The 19140-nt window shown below is 43.7% G+C and overlaps 1 protein-coding gene across 2 annotated transcripts; it reads right to left on the bottom strand.

The window, feature by feature from the left end:
• Positions 1 to 3689: 3689 nt before the first annotated feature.
• RNF135 (ring finger protein 135) lies at positions 3690 to 17623 on the bottom strand. Of its 2 annotated transcripts, none has more exons than XM_050920788.1 (6): positions 15724 to 17623; positions 11503 to 11592; positions 10671 to 10901; positions 8229 to 8391; positions 6513 to 6611; positions 3690 to 5730 (listed from the first exon to the last, which is right to left on the bottom strand). In XM_050920788.1, the coding sequence occupies exons 1-6, from the start codon at positions 16237 to 16239 to the stop codon at positions 5195 to 5197; spliced, it is 1635 nt and encodes a 544-aa protein (XP_050776745.1). In that variant the 5' UTR covers positions 16240 to 17623; the 3' UTR covers positions 3690 to 5194. The 2 variants fall into 2 exon arrangements, with proteins under 2 accessions (XP_050776745.1, XP_050776746.1); XM_050920789.1 differs by having other exon boundaries at positions 15829 to 17617.
• Positions 17624 to 19140: the final 1517 nt, after the last annotated feature.

Raw genomic sequence — 19140 nt, 5'->3', positions numbered from 1 at the left:
TTCATTTGGGCGTTAGGAGTGTGGGCAGAACTGAACCTCTTGTTCATAATTCCTCGGAGTGGAAGCCATGTGTGCAAGAAAGTTCTGAGGTTGAATTGAGATCCTTCTGTCCCGTCCCCTGTAGCGGTCAGTGTATAGAAGTGGGAAAGTCTGGCTTAGACTGTAATTCCCTCTGCTCTCTGTGTAATTCTCTTTTCTGTTTACATGTCAAACAGATGAATGAGTCTCTGGGTAAACCCTCTAAGAATAGTCCTTTAAATTATATGTTAAGTAAATGGCCTTTGCCCAATGGGCCATGTGTTTTTGTCCAGGTGGCAAGCCTCATGAAAGAGGACTTGGGTAGTCTTGTGAGTAAGAATGTTTAAGGGAAGAGACCAGGAGGGGTGGGGGCTAGATGAGAAGCCCACCCTCCTAGCTAAACTGGTAGTGGAACAAGTTGGTGCCCATGGAAGGGACGGTTCAGCAAGAAAAGCAGGATCGGGCCCAGGCGGGCAGGCAACAGACAGAGAGATTGGAAAACAGGTTGGAAAACTTTAAGGGTGTAGTGGAAGGAAGGAGTCAGTAAGTGTAAGCATGGAGATTTCAAATACCCAGGACTTACTTGGAATGGTGATTTAAGTTGATAAAAGTGGCTGTTGGGAGACAAGCAAGTGATTTAAGGGAGAGTGAGAAGTTACTCTGTAGTTGCTGAACGAAACAGCAGTTGAACTTTGTAAAAATGCTAAAGAAAAAAAAGGTTTTTGTGTCTGTGAAATGTTTGTAAATAAATTCAGGAAAAGAAGTTATTGGATTGCAATCATTTGGTTTGGCTATGAACAATTTAGTTGAATTAGCTGAAGAATGTATACAGTGTTATGTAATTGAAAACCTGGGCTGCCTATGAAACAAATACAAGAAACTATGGGGTAATTCCTCTGTTTTGCCTGAAGCCAACAAGAGTATTTGTATATTTCAAGCGATGATTGTCTGCCCAGAAGGGGTGGGTAGACCTCTCTTTTTTTGTCTTTCAGATAATCAGAGAAAACTGATGCCAGCTGAACAGCATTCAACGTACCATGCATTTACTGGCACAATAGGAATCATGTTTTGTGTTCTATGTTCTGTCCTGTGGTGTTTGTCTTGTGGCCGGAATTTTTGTGTTTAATATTTTTATAAAATAGTCTAGTTTAAAATCAAACAAAAAGATTAAATTAAAATGCAGATATTTGTTTTGTTCAACTTGGAATACAAAGTGTTTGGATAAATCAGGAGAATGTAATATACTAAAGTCTAATGCATTTCCTTAAGTAAAGAAAAGAAATTTCATTGGCCAAACTGTTAATTGCAAAAATTGTTGTTAAAATTTGCATACCAACAGTCTTTGAAAGCAAAGACATGAAAAGTTAACCCACTCCCCATATTGTACATGGGATCTTTTTGGCTACCTCAGATTTCTAGCCAGAGGGCTGGGGATGGTGAAAGGCTATTGGACTAGAGGTTGTATTGAGTGAACTCCTCAAGTGGGTGTGCTTGTCCTGGCTTGTTGCTCCAAAGCTCTGTAATAAGGTTATTTTAGCAAAAGGGTGTGTGTGGCATATATTAAATAATAAGACTAATGTACTGTATAATGACAATGTTTATGTCTTCATTGTTGGGAAGAAGGTGTATAAGTAAAAAGTGGAAGTTTCCTTTGCAGGTTAAAAGAAGCCAAGAAGGGAAGAAGGACAAAGAACAGAATGAATTAACTGAAAAAAAATAAAATAAAATAGCAAGCTCAGGCTATAGATAAGACACTGACTCCATTCAAGAACACTGCTCACAGTTAAGACTTGGCTAACAACCAGGAAAAGGAGGGCTTGAATTTGCCCACGCAGCTATGAGATTTGCAAAACATTGCCAGGCACTAATGAAATGTGTTAAGTTTCTTTTCTCACAGGTAAAGAAGGGCTACCCAAAGACCCTAGCAGCCCTACCACTCTTTGGAACCAGGAGACGGGATTGATGTAAAGGTCCACCGACGAAAGTCTGCTCTGGCTCCACCCTGGAAAGGCCCTTAAGTCCCGGTGACTACCACCGTCGCTGTAAAATGTCAAAGACTGACTGCATGGACCCAAGATTCTCATGGCAAAAAGACCCCTCCACATCGGGAGAATTCTCCTACTGATGATTAGCCTATTTCACCTTCTAGCTCCACTGTGCCTTCTGGACAGTAGGGAAAAAGTACAAGGATGCTGCACCACGACTGTTTTGGGAAAGAAGAAGGAACACTCGCTCCACTGAAATTGCCAAAGTCCAGGAATTCCTGACTAGAAAGAACATTAAGAACTGACCCTGGTGAAGAAACAAAGAATTATACACTAGTGGGAGGACATTTGTGGGAGCCATGTTTGGGAATGTGGTATTAATTGGATTTTGGGGTTTATTCTACAGGCTGCGCCCTGTGTCCTGGAGAGTGACTAATAATGTAACCCCCCTCCTATGCTATTAATGTTGATGCCTTTTGAAAGTACCTGAGAATAGTTAAATAACAGGTGTATTATAGTACTACACCAAGGAAAGATGGTATTGAATATCACTGAGGCTGGGAAGGCATTGCAGTGGGATCTAGTATGTTTAGGAATTCGGGATTTCCTGAATTACCAGATGATGGCCATTTGAAGTGATCTTGAGTACCAGACTTGGCCCACTGCCCTTACAGACGCATCAGAAATACCATCTGATCTGTGATCATGGAGACATACTTGGACACTTCCTGGGTGGAAGTGTGGCTTCCCAGGGCAGGATGTGCGCCCTTATAGGGGATGAATGCTGTACTTATGTCCCAGAAGACGCACAGGATATTAAAAAGTACATCCTGTCAGCCAAACAGGCTTTTAAACAGTGGAAGGCCCAGGAAAGGAAACCCACTATTTCTGATTCCCTCTGGGGCTGGTTACTTAACCTGGGAAAAATAGGGGAAGGCATTGTTCACCTCCTGCTCACTGGTGTGGTGTTGTGTATTGTTACTCTTCTCTTGCTTGCTTGCTGTAAAGCACTTCAGCTCCCTAGAGCTAAATCACATGTTATCCTTTAAATGTGAGAACACTCAGCCAAAAGTTTGTTGAGTATTCTCAAAGGAGGGAGTTGTTGGTGTCACTAAGCATAACCCTACGTAACTCAGGAGGGTGGAAGGCCACAAGAGTATGGAGCCTTCCTGGTTTTAGGCCTCAGCAGACAAGAGTCCCTCCATGTTTGAACTTTAATCGACCTAAAAGGCAGGTGTAACAGCCGTTATCAGTTGCAACAGTTCTAACTGGTCTAAAGCAGAAATAATGAGGCCTGTGCACCTTTAGCAGAAGGACAAGATAACTTGCAGAAGGAAAACTTACTAACGAGCTGCCGCGGCCAAGATTACTTAATGCACCTGCGCTTACGTAATTGCTACAGGGGGAGGAAGGAGGAGGAGGGAGGGGAAACGGGGGATTGCTAGTCAGTGAGAAAAGTTCTCATGGATATAAAGGAACAGACTGCTTGTTTTAGGTGTGCTTGATCTGAGTCAATCTCCCTGCACCGCTTTGAGATCTCAAATAAACTTGGTTTGCTTCTCCACCCTGGTGTGTTTATTGGCGCGGCACACCAGGCGACGGACCCCCCTGCTGTTGCTTGGCCTCAGGCAGTTATCTGCCGGCAACAGGATTGTGATTTGGATTTCAGTAATGAAAGACACACAGTCAGATTTTCATATATTTTAATAAAAACATCATCCACATCAATGACACAAAGTAAAAGACAGCAAATGAGACATGCAGGTGGTATGTATGAAAAGCCAGAACCAACGTCAAGTGCCCATTTTCAGATTATACGGGAGGGTCATTTTACAAACAGTGACAAATTACTGTCTCGGAGCTGCCATGATCAGTCTGCATTTGGGAAACTGGAAGTGCCCAAATCCTGTTCAGTATGCTCCCTGCTTTGTTGCTGCTCTTTCTCTCTTTTTCTAGTCGACTTGGTGAAAGAAATATCCGTGTGGTTATGTGCCAGGGCCAACTTGCTTACATGTCAGTCATCCCATGTGCATCATCTCTCAGATCCACACAACAGACCTACATTCCTGCAAAAACTTATGAATGTGCTTATCTTTAAGCACAAGCGTTGTCCTAATGACTTCTGTCAGTGGGAAGACTTGTGCTTAAAGTTAAGCATATTTGTAAATGTTTATGAGATCAAGGCCATAAACACCGATGTTCTGCTTTCTCTAAACGTGCAGAAATCTTCACTGTTGGAAATACAGAAATATTGGAGCCTACATCCTCCATGAAGATCAGAGAGCAAAATTTTACTCTTAGGGCCCTGATCTTGCAGACAGTTAGGCACATGTCAATGTACTCTGTACTGCAGCATTTGAATTTTGCAGGGCCCAAAGAAAGGGAAGAGAAAGCAATGGGGAGAAGACAGACTTGTTTGAATACTACATCTCTGCACACCTGCAGAACCGGGCAACTCAGCTAGAAGGGACCCAAAATATGCAGCAGTAGGGTGTGGCAGTCACTAGACACACTATAGCATCTGAGATATCATCTCTGAAAGAAGATCACAGAGGAATGTATGTACCCAGGTACAGAAGTGTAAATGTATGTTAAAGCCTTGAATTTAGATATATGTAACAACAACAAAGGGAGGTCTCTATGGGAAACACTGGAAATTTATTACTTAATAGCTTTAGATAAATTATTCCTAAGTATTCCAAATATTATTAACAATGTTTTTGAGTGTATTAAATGTTTGTGTGCCATGAAAATGTAGGTACTCTCTCTTTCAAGCTGACTGGGAACTGTTATTAACAGCTACATTCAGGGTTTTACATACAATAGCTCTGAGGTTTGACTCTGCCTAATGCTTTCTGAAAGACACAATTTTGGCCTCTGCTTGAGCAAAAAGTTAAGCTAAGTTAAGGTGCAGGGAAACAGGGAGTGTAACGGAGTTAAACATAATACCCCCGTACCCTGCTTTAACACAGCCAGGGCGGATCAGGCAGGATTTGTAAGAAGGAGGGAGAAAATAGAGAAAAGCCAAGGAAGAAAACATATCAGCTGTTAATTTCCTGCAATGCTAGAGATGGCAGCCCTGCATCATGATATAAAAGCCTCACCTCCAAAACATAAAACTCTATAAGAACTCTATTCTTGCAGCTCTGCAATTCACAGCTTAAATCTTCAGTTTCCATAAGAACTGCAGACTAGTTCCTGTTGATATGATTTATAGTTAAGGATCCTTCTTCATCCAAACCATACAGCCAGAAAGCAGGGTAAACAGGACGTAGGATGTTGATTTCAAATCTATGCAAGAGTGTTTCTTTAGCAGTGAGAGAATAAAATGACAGGTGCTTGTTTGCAAGATCAAGGAAAACTCCAACGTTTAGGGGTCTGTCTTCACTTAATCGGGTTTCCTGGTTCCTGTGCCATGCTGACAACTGTTTATTCTTACCAGTCCATTCCACACACCAGGATAGTTCAGTTCTCCCCAGTTGATCTTTTCTACCAATATTTCCATCAGCAACTCCAACAGCCCATCCACCACTGTCCTTGGTACTTACTTCCCAGTAATGACGTCCTTCAGAGAAACTTTGGGAACACATCACTTGGCTGACACAGAATCTCTTGGGAGTTGATTCATATGGAGATGGAAAACGGGATACAATCACTTTCTTATTCTCAGATGTGATCTCCAGGTTACGATGGATTCTTTGGGGATCAAAGGTCACATTCACTGCCCCTAAAGTAGATAATAGAAAATTTCCTAACCTGAAGGCACCTGGGAGGCTGGGCAATGAAACATTTTCAACAAGGGTGAAACACAGCCGAAAGTTGAAGTGCCCTCTGCATACTCCTGGATGTGTACCCCATGAGGGTAATCCAAATGCCAGCTTTCTAGTAGTGATCAGACACTGATGCTTAACAAAATAAAATAATAAATAATAAATTCATAAATTGCCTGATTCGGCAAATTACTGAGAACCGCTAATTTCCACTGAACTCCAGGGGCCAAATCCAGGCCCCAGTCCTTACTCAAGCAAACTCCATTGACTGGCTGCCAGTACTGAGTAAAAACTCACTAAGGACTCTGGATTTGGCTCACAGACTTCAGTAGAAGCTGAGGGTACCTACCACTTGGACTCTGTCCCCAGTCACAGTCTTACAACACAATGATCCCATTAGCAATATAAGTGGAATACTTACCACGCCCATCAGAATCTAAGTAGCCACCAGTTCATTTGAACAAGTTACTGTATGGTTTTTAGACTGATAAGTTTGATTAGTGTTTAAGCTACAGTTTCAGTACTTTTATTAGGTTGTGAAAATTTCTTCCTTTAAACAAATGATGTATTGAAAAATAAACAGCCAGATCCTTAGCTGGTGTAAATGCACATTGCTCCTCTTATGTCAATGAAGCTACACCAAATCAGAGTAGCTGAGGATCTGGCCCTGTTGGTGAACATTCTAAAATCCTTCGTTTTAATGTTGCTATCCAGTGGTCACATTGGCTTACATACTTACACTGAGAAAACGGACTTGAAGCAATTGGTTCTGGATTGTCAGATGCAGACACCACAGATGTGGAACAGACACTCCTCTCCTGAAGTAAACCTACAGGTTCTGATAAATGTGGAGGGGGAAAAACCTTTCTGTTAGGGGTTTCTTCGACTAAAAGGCAAACAACAGATTTATGAACCAAAATACAGTTGCAATGGCTAATAGTTACAGTACATGTCAAATAGGAAAAAAATAATAGCTGGCATTTTTACAATGCTCTCTGACCTAGATTCCTAGATGAATGGGTATGCAATTACTCATGCAAAGATATTTGTGCAGTTGGTATATATACTTTACATCCACAATTATCAAAACATGTTGCATGCAGCTTCAGTCACTATAACTATATATGACCAATTAGATGTGTAACAGACCAGTTAGGCATGATATTGTATAAGTAATCACAAATTAACTATCTGTTCTATACAGGTTCTTATACTGTACTCATCACTGTGGTATGTGTAATTGCATGAGTATTTCTAAAACATTAAATACTTCCACTCCTGGAACTGTCTATGATTTGCAGTAACACTGTAAAGCATATGTGCAAGACTGCCACTTGGAACTCTTTTCATATGACTGAGTCACTCTCAACATTAGTCTGCACAGTTCTGGTGAAATTTTTTTTTGGGAAAAGTGTTTTGGAAACAATGTTGCTTTTATGTTAATACTTTGTCCTTCTATTGCTGCCTGTTGCATAGGGTCCCAATCCTGCAAACACCTATATGCATGCTTAAAATTAAGCATGCGAATAACTGTTTGCAGAATTGGTACTCCAGTCCCCACAGTATAAGGACTATACTTGAAAGGAGAAGAAGAAAAAATAGAAAGACTGCTCACTGGAAATATTCACTAGAGAGGATCTGCTCACAGCTAACCCCCTCTTGGTTTAATTATTCTGGTGTTTTCTCAAGAATGGGAAAATGAGACTCTTGTTCAGTTTCTTACTGAATTTGAAAACATTTTAGGGCAGGGACCTTGTCTTTATTTCTGTTTGTACATCAACTAGCACATTGTGCTTTATAAGTAATAATTTCTACTATAGGCCTGTGGTCCTTAGGCTGAAGTTCTCCTAATCATCTGCTGAGTGGACAGGCCCCCTTCTTAAGCATAAGAGCTGTACCTGAGACACAAGCAAATATTGAGCCAAATCCCAAAGTCCTTGCTAAAGCACAACTCTCTCTGAGCAAGAACTTGGGAATTTGGCCTATTCTTAGTAAAGACTCTATTTCAGGTCAGCATTTCTTTTAGGAAATTGTTTACATTGATATCTAAAGAGTAAACAGAGAATGAAACATAACTGATCTGTTTCCAAATTGCTTCTAGAACCACTTTCTGGTTCCCATGGTCCATGGAATAGCACATTATTATTTTGGTCTTCAAAACTGCAAGGGAATTTAGAACACTCCCTCCCCCTCAATCCCCCCCCCCCAAGAGTTTAAAAAAATGCTGCAAACACCTCTCTATTTCTATTATACTCAAACAAATCTTACATTTTGAGCCCAAACGTCCTAACAGTATCCCTCTAAGTCATATAAGTACAACCCTGCAAACAAGGTGCCAAACAAGGTGCTGACTTCAAAGGGAGGTGACAGTGGGCAGAGCCTCCAGCAGCAGCATCTTGCAGGATCAAGTCCTGTAACAAGTCAAGAGGAAAAGACACAAATAAAGTAAATTTACCTTGTGGGAGCTGGGCAGGATATTTCTTCAATATTAACACTTCCAGTTGTTTCTTGAGCTCTTCTACAGCACTTGTGACAACACTAATCTTCTTAGCATCAAGCATCATTTTATTAATTATTATCGGAGAGCCTATGTACTTTTCTCTTTTGGATGATGTATCCTAACGACAACAGAAAAGATGAATGCAAGGGTAGCTGGAGCTAAACAAATGGCAATAATTCCATCAAGAATTTCTGGTGATTTCATAAAGCCAGGAGAGGAAAGCACCAATAAACTCTCCAGAAATCTTATACTTCACAACGAGAGTTTTCTTTATAATATTGTGATCAGAGGAGAAGAACCTAAACCCTGCTGAAAATATTGAAAGATATGTTCTTGATCAAAAACGAAAATAAAATTTTCCCCAACAGAACTCATACAGGGTCTTGTCTCTGTAGTCAGATCATAGTTTGTTTAAATAAGCAACCACCCAACCCCCACAGATATGATTTCTTTCTCTCTAGACTTTCTTTTCAGACTCTAGAGATCTGGAGGGAGAAATTAGAGATTTTAAAAACGAATCAGTCTTAGGTTAATAGAGTCCAAGGCCAGAAGAGACCACTGTGATCATCTAGTAAGCCCTCCTGTATAACACATGCCATAGGACTTCCCTGAAAAAAAAACAAACAAAAACCAGTAGAGCATATCTTTTAGAAAAATATTCCAAACTTTAAAAATGTAAAAATTGCCAGTGATAGAGAATTCACCACAACCCTTGGTATTGTTTCAATGGTTAATCATTCTTATTTCCAGTCTGAATTTATCCAGCTTTAACTTCCAGCCATTAGATCTTGTTATACCTTTCTCTGCTAGATTGAAGAGCCCATTAGCAAATATCTGTTCCCCACATTGGTATTTATAAACTGTAATCAAGTCACCACTTAACCTTCTCTTTTTTAAGCTAGATAGATTGAGCTGCTTGAGCCTTTCATTATAAGGCTTGTGTTCTAATACTTTGATCGACCTCCTGGCTCTTCTCTGAAACCTTTCCAATTTTTCAACCTCCTTCTTGAATTATGGACACCAGAACTGGACACAGGATTCCAGCAGCAGTCGCACCAGTGTCAAATACAGAGGTAATATAACTTCTCTACTCCTACTCGAGATTCCCCTGTTTATGCATCCAAGAATTACATTAGCCCACTAAATAGCATAAGGCCAAGAAATGATCCCTGCAGAACCCAGTAGAAACACACCCTTTCAGTGAGGATTACATTTTTGAGACCTATCAATTAGACAGTTTTTAATCCATTTATTGTGCGCCATGTTAATTTTATATCATTCTAGGTTTGTTAACAAAATGTTGTGCGGGCCCAGGTAAAATGCCTTACAGAAGTCTAAGTCTATTACATTAGCACTATTACTTGTATCAACCAAACTTGTAAATTAATCTCATAAAAAAAAAAGATGTCAAGTTAATTTGAAAGGATTTGTCTTCTATAAACCCATGCTGATTTACATTAATTCCCCTCCACTAATTCTTTATTAATTGAGTCCCATATCGCCCTCTCCATCTTGCCCCAGATCAACATCATACTAACAGGCCTATAATTCCCCAGGTCATCCTATTTACCCCTTTAAAATATTGACATATTAGCTTTCTTCCAGCTTTTTGGAACCTGCTCCCCCCAGCGTTCCAAGACTGAGCTTCTCAGCTTGTTCTTTTAGAACTCTTCAATCCAAGTTATCTAGACCTGCTGATTTAAAAATATCTAACTTTAGCAGCTGCTGTTTAAGATCCTCCTGAGATACTAGTGGAATGGAAAGAGGGTTATCATATGACATGATTTCATCATCTCTTCTTTTTCCCAAATATAGAACAGAAATATTTATTGAACACTTCTGCCTTTTCTGCATTATTATTAATAATTCTACAATTTCCATCTAGTAATGGACCAATACCATCATTAGGATTCTTTTTTATCCTAATATACTTAAAAAACTCCTTATTGTCCTTGACTCTGCTGGCCAAGAGAAGAAAGACTTGTGCATTAAGCCACCATACAAACAAGCTTGCCTCCCTGTGCAAAAAATACCCCTTTGGTTCTGAATCTGCACCCAGAAGCTGTGTCAACGCTAATTTTTTTTTCTTCAAATTCGTCACCTGTAAGCTCTCCTTGGGGCCACTCCACCAGTAGCAGCAGAGGTGGGAGCCTTAGTGTAGACCAGCTGCCAGCGCTGTAGCTCATGTGTTGTCTAACCCTGCTCAGAGCAGGTCTAAATGTCATTGTGGTTATAATGGCAGGATCCGATCTACACTACTGCTCCCACTGTTGCTACCCTGGTTGCTCTATACCAGTGAGAGTGCAGCACTGGGAAATCTGAAGAAGAGTACTAGTGCAGGGAGTGAAAGTGGCACATGCTCAGTACATGCTCATTGGCCCATAGATTTCTACTTACACTCAGCTGCTCCATCGTGTTATTTTGCAGCCTGTTTTCCAGCTGGGTTTTGATTTCTGTGAGCACGTTCACTTTTGCGGCCAACTGGCCGATCGTTTCTTCTATTTTCTGGTGAGCCACCTGTTGCTCTTGTTCAATGATCAGCAGTGTGGCTCTCTCTTGTGTTTCAAGGTATTGTTTCATGGCACAGAAGTCTTCAGTAATCAAGCCTTTGATCTGAGACACGAATTCCTGAAAGGCAGCAGATGAGGAGTGAGTTCTGTTAGCAACAAGGAGGTGAGGGACATCGACATCTAAAGCCTGATCTAACCCGCTCTGGCAAGTGACCACTTCATTTCAGCACGATTATTTTTATTCGGAGGAAGACAGTGCTCTTAATAAATACACGTACTTGGCACAATCCTGCATTTTCTGCAATGGGGGTTTTGGGTTGCACTCGGAATACAGGGTTGGACTACTGAAAGGACAGCAGTCCTCTGCCAATGTCGTAACACAGAGACTGAGATTCTGGCTCAGTCCCTTGTGCTCAAGGCTGCGAGAGGCACAGATGTATCACATGCAACTCCTCGGAGGGAGGCAAAAGAGGCAAATGGTGTCCATAAATTTGGAGCAACGACTCTGACCAGCTCCAGAGCATAGTTATAACAGCTGATGCCATACCCAGCACTCCTCAGAGAAAACCACCAGGGGTGCGGGAGTAAAAGGGGGACTCACAGGTGGATGATCCTGGGCAGACCCCTTGCTCCATGTGGTCCTAAATAAAGGTGGCCATGCATCTCTCAGTGATGGGTAAACGCATAAATTAAGAGGGGTTGATCATGTGTATACATACATTCATTGCAGTGCTGGCCTCCTTGCTGCTGCTGATGGCATCTTGGGCCATTTCAATTTGCTTGGAGACCTCACTTATTTCCAATTTTGCCTTTAAAGTGAAACATATGAATGTTGATTTATAGAACCCTGGCAGAAAATGTGATAGGATTAGAAGCCATGATGGGAAAAATATCTGTGCCTTGTTAACACTGCCTTACTTAGCCCCAGGTCCAGCAAACTCTTTAAGCAGCATATGATTAACTTTAAGCATGGCGCTAATCCCATTGAAGTTGATGGAACTACTCACATACACATACTTAAAATTTATGATGAGTTGAACTGCCTTGTTGGATCAGGGCCAGAGATTGTAGGGACTGTCTTTGCATTGTATTTTGTGCCTAATGCCTGCTGCAATGGGGCCCCAATCTCTGATGCAGGCTTCCTAGATGCTACCACAATGCAAATAATAAATATTCATAGTAGCTAATAATAACTGTATCTTTCACTGCTCTTATACTCATGGAGCTGCACCTGTGGTGAATGAGACACCGGATTTCTGTTGCTGTAAATACACCCCAAACATCCATCAGTCCTGAGCTTCTTTCATGAGCCAGTCCACAAGGTTCTAGTTGTGGGAATGGTTTTGTAACGTGGTCACTTGGCTACTGGGAAATTAACTGAAACCAGTAATTCCATGCAAGCCACCAAATAACCGTCAGACATTAACAATACTAATCTAGGGCTCAGTCCAGCAAGGCATTGAGCACTCTGGCCCCAATCCAGAAAAACATGTACTTAAATCTGAGCCTGTGAGCAGTCCCACTGAAGTCAGACAAGATCTCCATGCTCACATGGCGAGACCTCTCTGCAGCCTTTGACACAAGGTACTACGTGACACAGCAGGAGTAGATGGCCCAGAGGCACAGTCTTTCGAACCAATCCTCTCCAGCAGAAGTCAGAGTGGTGCTGGGTAGGTGATCCTTTTCTCCGCAGGCCCCCATCTGTGGTGGGTCCCATACTCAAGCAGGAGTATGCATATCCCCGGCGATACGCAGAGATCTTCTGGGGGTCCATCACCTCATTTAAATATTTGCCTAGTTTTACAACAGCCTACATAAAAAGCACTAGCAAAATCAGTACAAAATACAATTTCATACAATGACTTGTTTATACTGCCCTGTATACACTGAAATGTAAGTACAATATTTATATTCTGATTATTTTATAACGATATGGTAAAAAATGAAAAAGAAAGTGATTTGTCAGCAATAGTGGCTGTGACATGTTTGTACTTTTATGTCTGATTTTGTAGGCAAGTCGTTTTAAAGTGAGGTGAAACTTGGGGTACACAAGACCAATCAGACTCCTGAAAGGGGGACAGTAGACTTGAAAGGTTGAAAGCCACTGCCATAGGGCTCCTGATGATCCCTGCTTCTCTCCAGGATCTACAGGAGAGGGCTGGGAGAACCAGGGAGAGACGGTGGAATTAGTGGCCAGCAGGAGCTGGCTGATGAGGACACTCAATAGACAGCTCCCTGGCGCCACTGCACTGTCACAATGGCGACAGGAAATGAGCTGGGGGGCGGGGGGACAAGGCAGTGGCACTGAGCTGGGCGAGAGGGCAGCTGCTGCTGGCTGGAAAAGAAGGAACCCTGGGAAGAAAGGGTGTGTGGGGGCGGCAGGTGACGGGCAACAGAAGGTGGCGGTGGGGGAGGGACAGAGATTGGAGACAGATCAGAATGAAGGCGAGACACCAAAGCCCGGGAGGAGGAGCCACATGCACAGGGGGCTGGCCAGGGTCTGAGCAGGGGGTGGAAATTGACTGGTCAGGGGGGTCAAGCGCCTGGAGGTGGGATTAGGAGAAGGGCTAAATGGCAAAATCAGGGATGGGGGAAGAGGAGGTGGAGTTAAGCCCAGGAGTGAGGCACTGGCAGACGGTGTCAGAGGGCAAAACCTGGCACAGGCAGGGGCAGAGGGGGTAGCAGGTACCCCAGTGGGACTGAGACACTGGTGTTTGCCAAAATAGTTGGTGGGGGAGGGGGGCGAGAGGCTTTTTTATTTTATCAAAATGGCTTTTTTGTATGGTCACATGAACTGAGCATGCTCAGTAACATTTGCTGAAGCCACTGCCCTTCACCCTGCCCTTATTAGCCGTAAAATTCTGCTGGTAGCAGTTTTATACAATAGCAGTTTCTTACAATCTAACGCATCAGCAACTGCTACCAGTAGCACATTCCTATACAGAGCCGTTTCATACATTACACCAGCTCCATCCTCCTTCCCCTGGACCCCGCCTAGGCAGGGGAGGGGGCTCTGCATTAGGAGCTGCAGACCCATCCGCCCCGCCAGGCATGGCATCTACCTCAGGGTCGGCAAAGTTCCCTCCCAACTCCAGCCCGAAGGGGCTGCAAACACCTTCCCCTTCTCTCTCTGGAGATTCCCTCACACTGTGGGGCCCCAGCTTGGAGGATACCTTGCCCCAGGGGCTGCAAGCACCATACCAAAGGTAGGTGAGTCTAATTGAAGCCCACACACATCTCCCCAGGGGCTGAATTATTTGCTAAAGTCCCCTGTCCAAAAATCACTGGCTATACTAGCATTGGATCCACATGGTCTTGGGAGCAAAAGAGAAACAACAACATTACTAGACAGGGCAACAAACACAGATTGGGCGAAGGACAATGATTAAATACACCTCTTCCTCCCAAAAGTGAAGCCAATGGTGCCTCAAAATAGCATGGCCTGCATGGAGAGACTTTCCCAGATGACTGAGGTTTGGTCTTGTGAAAGCCACCCTGCACCATTAATGTATTTGTCAGAGGCAAGCCCAGGAAATCTACTCTCCAGAATATCTGTTCCCCATCACTCCAGCTGCCTGGTTTTCTGCCCAACCTAACTGAGCCTCTCTTGTCAGAGCTGCAGAATTGTAATGTGGGTGCAAGTCACACCATGAAGGCACCGCAGCCACAAATTAGTTAGTGTCTAGAGCCCCTAAATTTCATCTGCCGTTATTTGGTCCCACAAAGTAAATAATTTTTTTTTTAAATTAAGAAATGAAAGAGCAACTGCAGAGAGGATTACAACAAAAGTGGATCCAAAAATACAGTATGCCCACTATTAATCATGCTGGACAAAGCTACCTGCGCTACACCGAGTTTTTAATCAGTATATTGGTCCTGGAGAGATTAAGGTATTTTTCTTGTCTTTGCTATTTTAGTTGGACTGTTTGCTGTTTGGGGAGGGGCACTGTGGGTGTCTATCCACAGCCTAGTGCAAGGGTCTCTGATCCTGGCTCAGGCCTCTAGGGGCAACTGTTACACAGATCAGTAATTATTTAGTTTTTAAAAGAAATAAAGTGCAAATAAATAAATAACACTAAAATAAACTTTAAGGCTGAAAACTGAAAGACAAGGAGGGCAGGAAATGCAGATCTCAAGGTTCCCACGGCAACATTAACTCTTTCCGCCCATTAAATACATGGAGTGGTTTTGATTAGTTACAGGAGGCGGTTCCCAACCTTTGTCTTTGAGGCCGCAGCACATGCTATAAAAACTCCATGGCCCACCTGTGACACAACTGTTTTTCTGCACATAAAACCCAGGGCCGGCATTAGGGGTAGCAAGCAGGGCAATTGTCCTGGGGCCCCACACTATAGGGGGTCCCCCAGAGCTAAGCTACTCAGGCTTCAGCTCTGCATGGCGGGGTTCAGGGCAGCAGAGCTTTGGCTTTCTGCCCTGGTGTGCCCATCACTGTGATATCTAGGTGCTTGTCAGTCAAGTATTATTATTAAGGTGGTTATACCTTGGCACCTCAATTACACCTGGGCAGCCCCTTTGTCTTTCATTGACTTCAATGGGCTTTGGATCACCTCAGGCCATTAGTCATCCCCAGAAATAAATGCTGCTTTAGGAAAAGTAATCTGCCTTCCTGTTTCCCTTACATCTGCCCACTAACGTTATTGTCACAGTGATGCCGGAAAGCGAACACAAAGCAGTCAGAAAATGCAAAATGAATGTTGTGAGAGCAATTTTAACCTGTTGGCAAAGACACAGTCAAACTCTCTTCTTACGACCCCAGGGGAGTATATCCTGAATTATGGCCCAGTTCTGCAAGGTATTTACTGAGTGTGCTGAGCACCCTCATCTCCCAACTGTCGTCAGGCCCCATAGCTCTTACAAGTGCTAGGTATTACTGATTAATTAATTATTATTTCTTTAAATATGCGGCACACAGTAAATACCCTGTTCTCCCATGCGCTCCTGTCCGGGGGAAGCCCAGCTTGAGGATTCCGAGCCCAGGATTCACTGGCTTCTTGATCATCTTCACAAAAGAGTTTCAATACTACCTGCTGTTTCTCTGCCTTGCTCTCCTCTCCGTGTTTTTCGGCAGTTCCGTTCAGGCCCTGGACTATTTCCACCACATTGGCCAGGTGCCTGTTTGAGATTAAGTTTTCCTGCTGAAAGCTCTTCCTACAATGAGGACAGCGGACGTCGGTTCCTGGATCCTTGCAGTGCTGGGTGATACAGGCTCGGCAGAAGCTGTGGGCACATTTTGTGATTAGGATTGGATCTTTAAAATACTCTAGGCAAAGCGAACAAGTCAGTTCTTCCTGGAGACTTTTTACAGGATTAGCAGCAGCCGCCATGGCCCCCAGGAGAGAGAAAAGATGTGAACTTTCAGTTTCTTTTATGCTTATGAAAGGTTGTTCATCAGTGCGTTCAGAGGGGGAGGAGCCCTCTATTCTCTTTCCACTCATCTGTTACATAGGAGTTCAACCCCAGGTCGAAATTCTGCCTTGCCAAACATTTGCCATTGTATAATCTAAATCATTAGATCTATAATAATATTTATAGGGATTTATCCATAGAGATGGGCTCCAATCACAAAGGCAGATCAGGATTTCAAACCTCTCCAAGTTTGGGGCAGTACAGAGCTGGGACCTGGTTTTGGCCGGAAATATGCTTTTCCATGAGATGCCTCCCCCTTCCGAGTTTGTTTTGCGTATTTGGCTCAATGTCATGCAATGAGCTGCCTTCTGCTAAACAAACAAAGCCTGGCTGCCCAGGACTGAATGTTAACAACCAGAGATCTGGCTGAAATTAATCATCACACGCTTAAGAGTCTCATTACACAAGAAGCCTCTTCAAGGGGAAGTGAACCGAAATAGGACTGCCCAGAAAAATATCCCCTTAAAGGTATCGTATCCATTTTCAGCTTGGTCAATAAGTAGAGCCAGCAGTTCTCCCATTCCTTGTCCTCTTCCGCTCTCTTGTGGCCATTTCATTTCCCACACAGTCAGCCTGATTCTGAAAACAGCTGAACATCTGCAACTTCTGTGGAAGGCAGCATCAAACTCTTAACCAGCAGTACAGGGAATCCTCCGTTCTTGTTAAAGACAGGTTGGAAAGAGCAGTTCAGTATTTAAAATGTACTGAAAAAGACAAGCTGGATAAAGTAAATAAAAAGCAATAGACACAAATAAAACAAACTGATGGATACCAATCAAGAGAGGAAGCTCTGGACATAAAAATAAATTGGGCCAGATTCTGATCCCCTTGCTCACCCTGATGGGACCTACTCCACAAGTGATCCCAGCGGACCACAGAGGCTGCGCTGGGCCAGGGATGGAGTCATGACTTTAGCACTTGGCACTATGGAGGATTCTGGACTGCTGAACAGTCCTGCAGTAGCTCTAGGAGGTTGACACGAGTATCAGAATCTTGCTCAGAGAAAGCATATAGGACAAGCGTGTTTCAGTAAGCATGTTCTTTCACAATGAAGCCTCAAACTATGATTTAAGTTAGAGAGGGGTCTGAGCCACACAGGTTATGTCTACACTGCAACTGAAGGGGTGATTGCAGGTCAGGTGGCATACCCATATTAGCTTTTATCTGTCCAAGACGACCCAGTCCCATAGGTGTGTACTCACATTGCCAGCCCAGACTGAAGCCGATGCTGCTGTGTCTTCATTGCTATCTTTAGCTGTGCTAGCTAGATTAAACCTAGTAACAGGGATAACTACATATGCTGAAATCATGCCTCCAAATGCAGTGTGGACATAGCCTAAGTTCAGTACGTGACCCAAACTTCCGGGGAGTTCTGATCTGGGGATTTGGTTCAGACTTAACTTTATTTTGAACAGAGAAATGAAACCAGCCATGCAAAACTTTTTGAGGCCTAACAAAATGTTTATTGAAGCTCAAAATGCCTTCATTCATTTTCTGAGAGCAAATTGCCTGGTTTCATGACAAAACTCATATGACAGTTGGTGACACAGCAGATCTTTGGCCCCCAGCAACCATCAGCTGCAGCGTGGACCATAATTCTCGTGGGTCTGAATAGTTGGTAGCATATTAAGACTTTCGTGGGTGAAATTCCACAGCCACGTTTATTCAGGGCGTCAGATTAGATGATGTAGTGGTTCCTTCTGGTCTTAAATCAATTAATCGTTGTTTTATGGTTTGGCTTCACAGCGTTTAGTTTGGATAAACTCAGAGCAAAAATCCAGGGACATAAAACCGTGTGGCTCAAAACTGATCTAGGGTGCCTTTGGAACCCTAACAGTAGGGCAGAAAGCCCTATCCATAGAAACCCTAGCCCTAGCTCCAAGTGCCCTACCTTAGGAACGCTAGAGTGGGAAGCCCTACCCATAGGAACCCTAACTCTAGCTCCAAGTGACAAATCCTTAGGAACCCTAACCCTAGCTCCAAGTGCCCAACCCATAGGAACCATAACCCTAGGGCGGGGCACCCTACCCATAGGAACCCTAACCCTAGCTCCAAGTGACAAATCCTTAGGAACCCTAACCCTAGCTCCAAGTGCCCTACACTTAGGAACCCTAACACTACGGTGGGAAGCCCTACCCATAGGAACCCTAACCCTAGCTCCAAGTGCCCTACCCATAGGAACCCTAACCCTAGCTCCAAGTGCCCTACCCTTAGGACCCCTAACCCTAGGGCGTGGCACCCTACCCTTAGGAACCCTAACCCTATTGCGGATAGCACTACCCATACGAATCCTAACCCTAGCTCCATGTGCTCTACCCATAGGAACCATAACCCCTAGGGCGGGAATCCCTACCCATAGGAACCCTAACCCTAGCTCAAAGTGCCCTAACCCTAGAGTGGGAAGCCCTACCCATAGGAACCCCAACCCTAGCTCCAAGTGCCCTACCCATAGGAACCCTAAACCTAGCTCTAAGTGCCCTACCCTTGAGGACCCTAACCCTAGGGTGGGAAGACCTACCCCTAGGAACCCTAACCCTAGCTTCAAGTGCCCAACCCATAGCAACCCTCACCCTAGGGCTGGGTGCCCTACCAATAGGAACCCTAACCCTAGCTGCAAGTGCCCTACCCTTAGGAACCCTAACCCTAGGGTGGGGCACCCATCCCATAGGAACCCTAACCCTAGCTCCAAGTGCCCTACCCTTAGAAACCCTAACCCTGGGGGGGCACCCTACCCATAGGAGCCCTAATCCTAGTTCCAAGTGCCCTACCCTTAGGAACCCTAACCCTAGGCTGGGAAGTACTACCCATAGGAACCCCAACCCTAGCTTCAAGTGCCCTACCGATAGGAACCCTGAGTCTAGGGTGAGTCTAGCTCAAAGTGTCCTACCCTTAGGTATCGTAACCCTAGGGTGGGGCACCTAACCCTAGCT

This window comes from Gopherus flavomarginatus, chromosome 12, assembly GCF_025201925.1.
Source record: "Gopherus flavomarginatus isolate rGopFla2 chromosome 12, rGopFla2.mat.asm, whole genome shotgun sequence".
Classification (NCBI taxonomy): domain Eukaryota; kingdom Metazoa; phylum Chordata; order Testudines; family Testudinidae; genus Gopherus; species Gopherus flavomarginatus.
The sequence above is the reverse complement of the archived record's forward strand: the minus strand, read 5'-3'. Positions and strand labels throughout refer to the sequence as shown.

Coding starts and splice junctions, on each gene's coding strand:
- RNF135 (XM_050920788.1), bottom strand. CDS start 16,239: ATGAGTGGAAAGAGAATAGAGGGCTCCTCCCCCTCTGAACGCACTGAT. Junction 10,902..11,502: donor AGGCCAGCACTGCAATGAAT/GTATGTATACAC, acceptor GCTGCCTTTCAG/GAATTCGTGTCTCAGATCAA. Junction 8,392..10,670: donor ACACGATGGAGCAGCTGAGT/GTAAGTAGAAAT, acceptor TGTTGTCGTTAG/GATACATCATCCAAAAGAGA.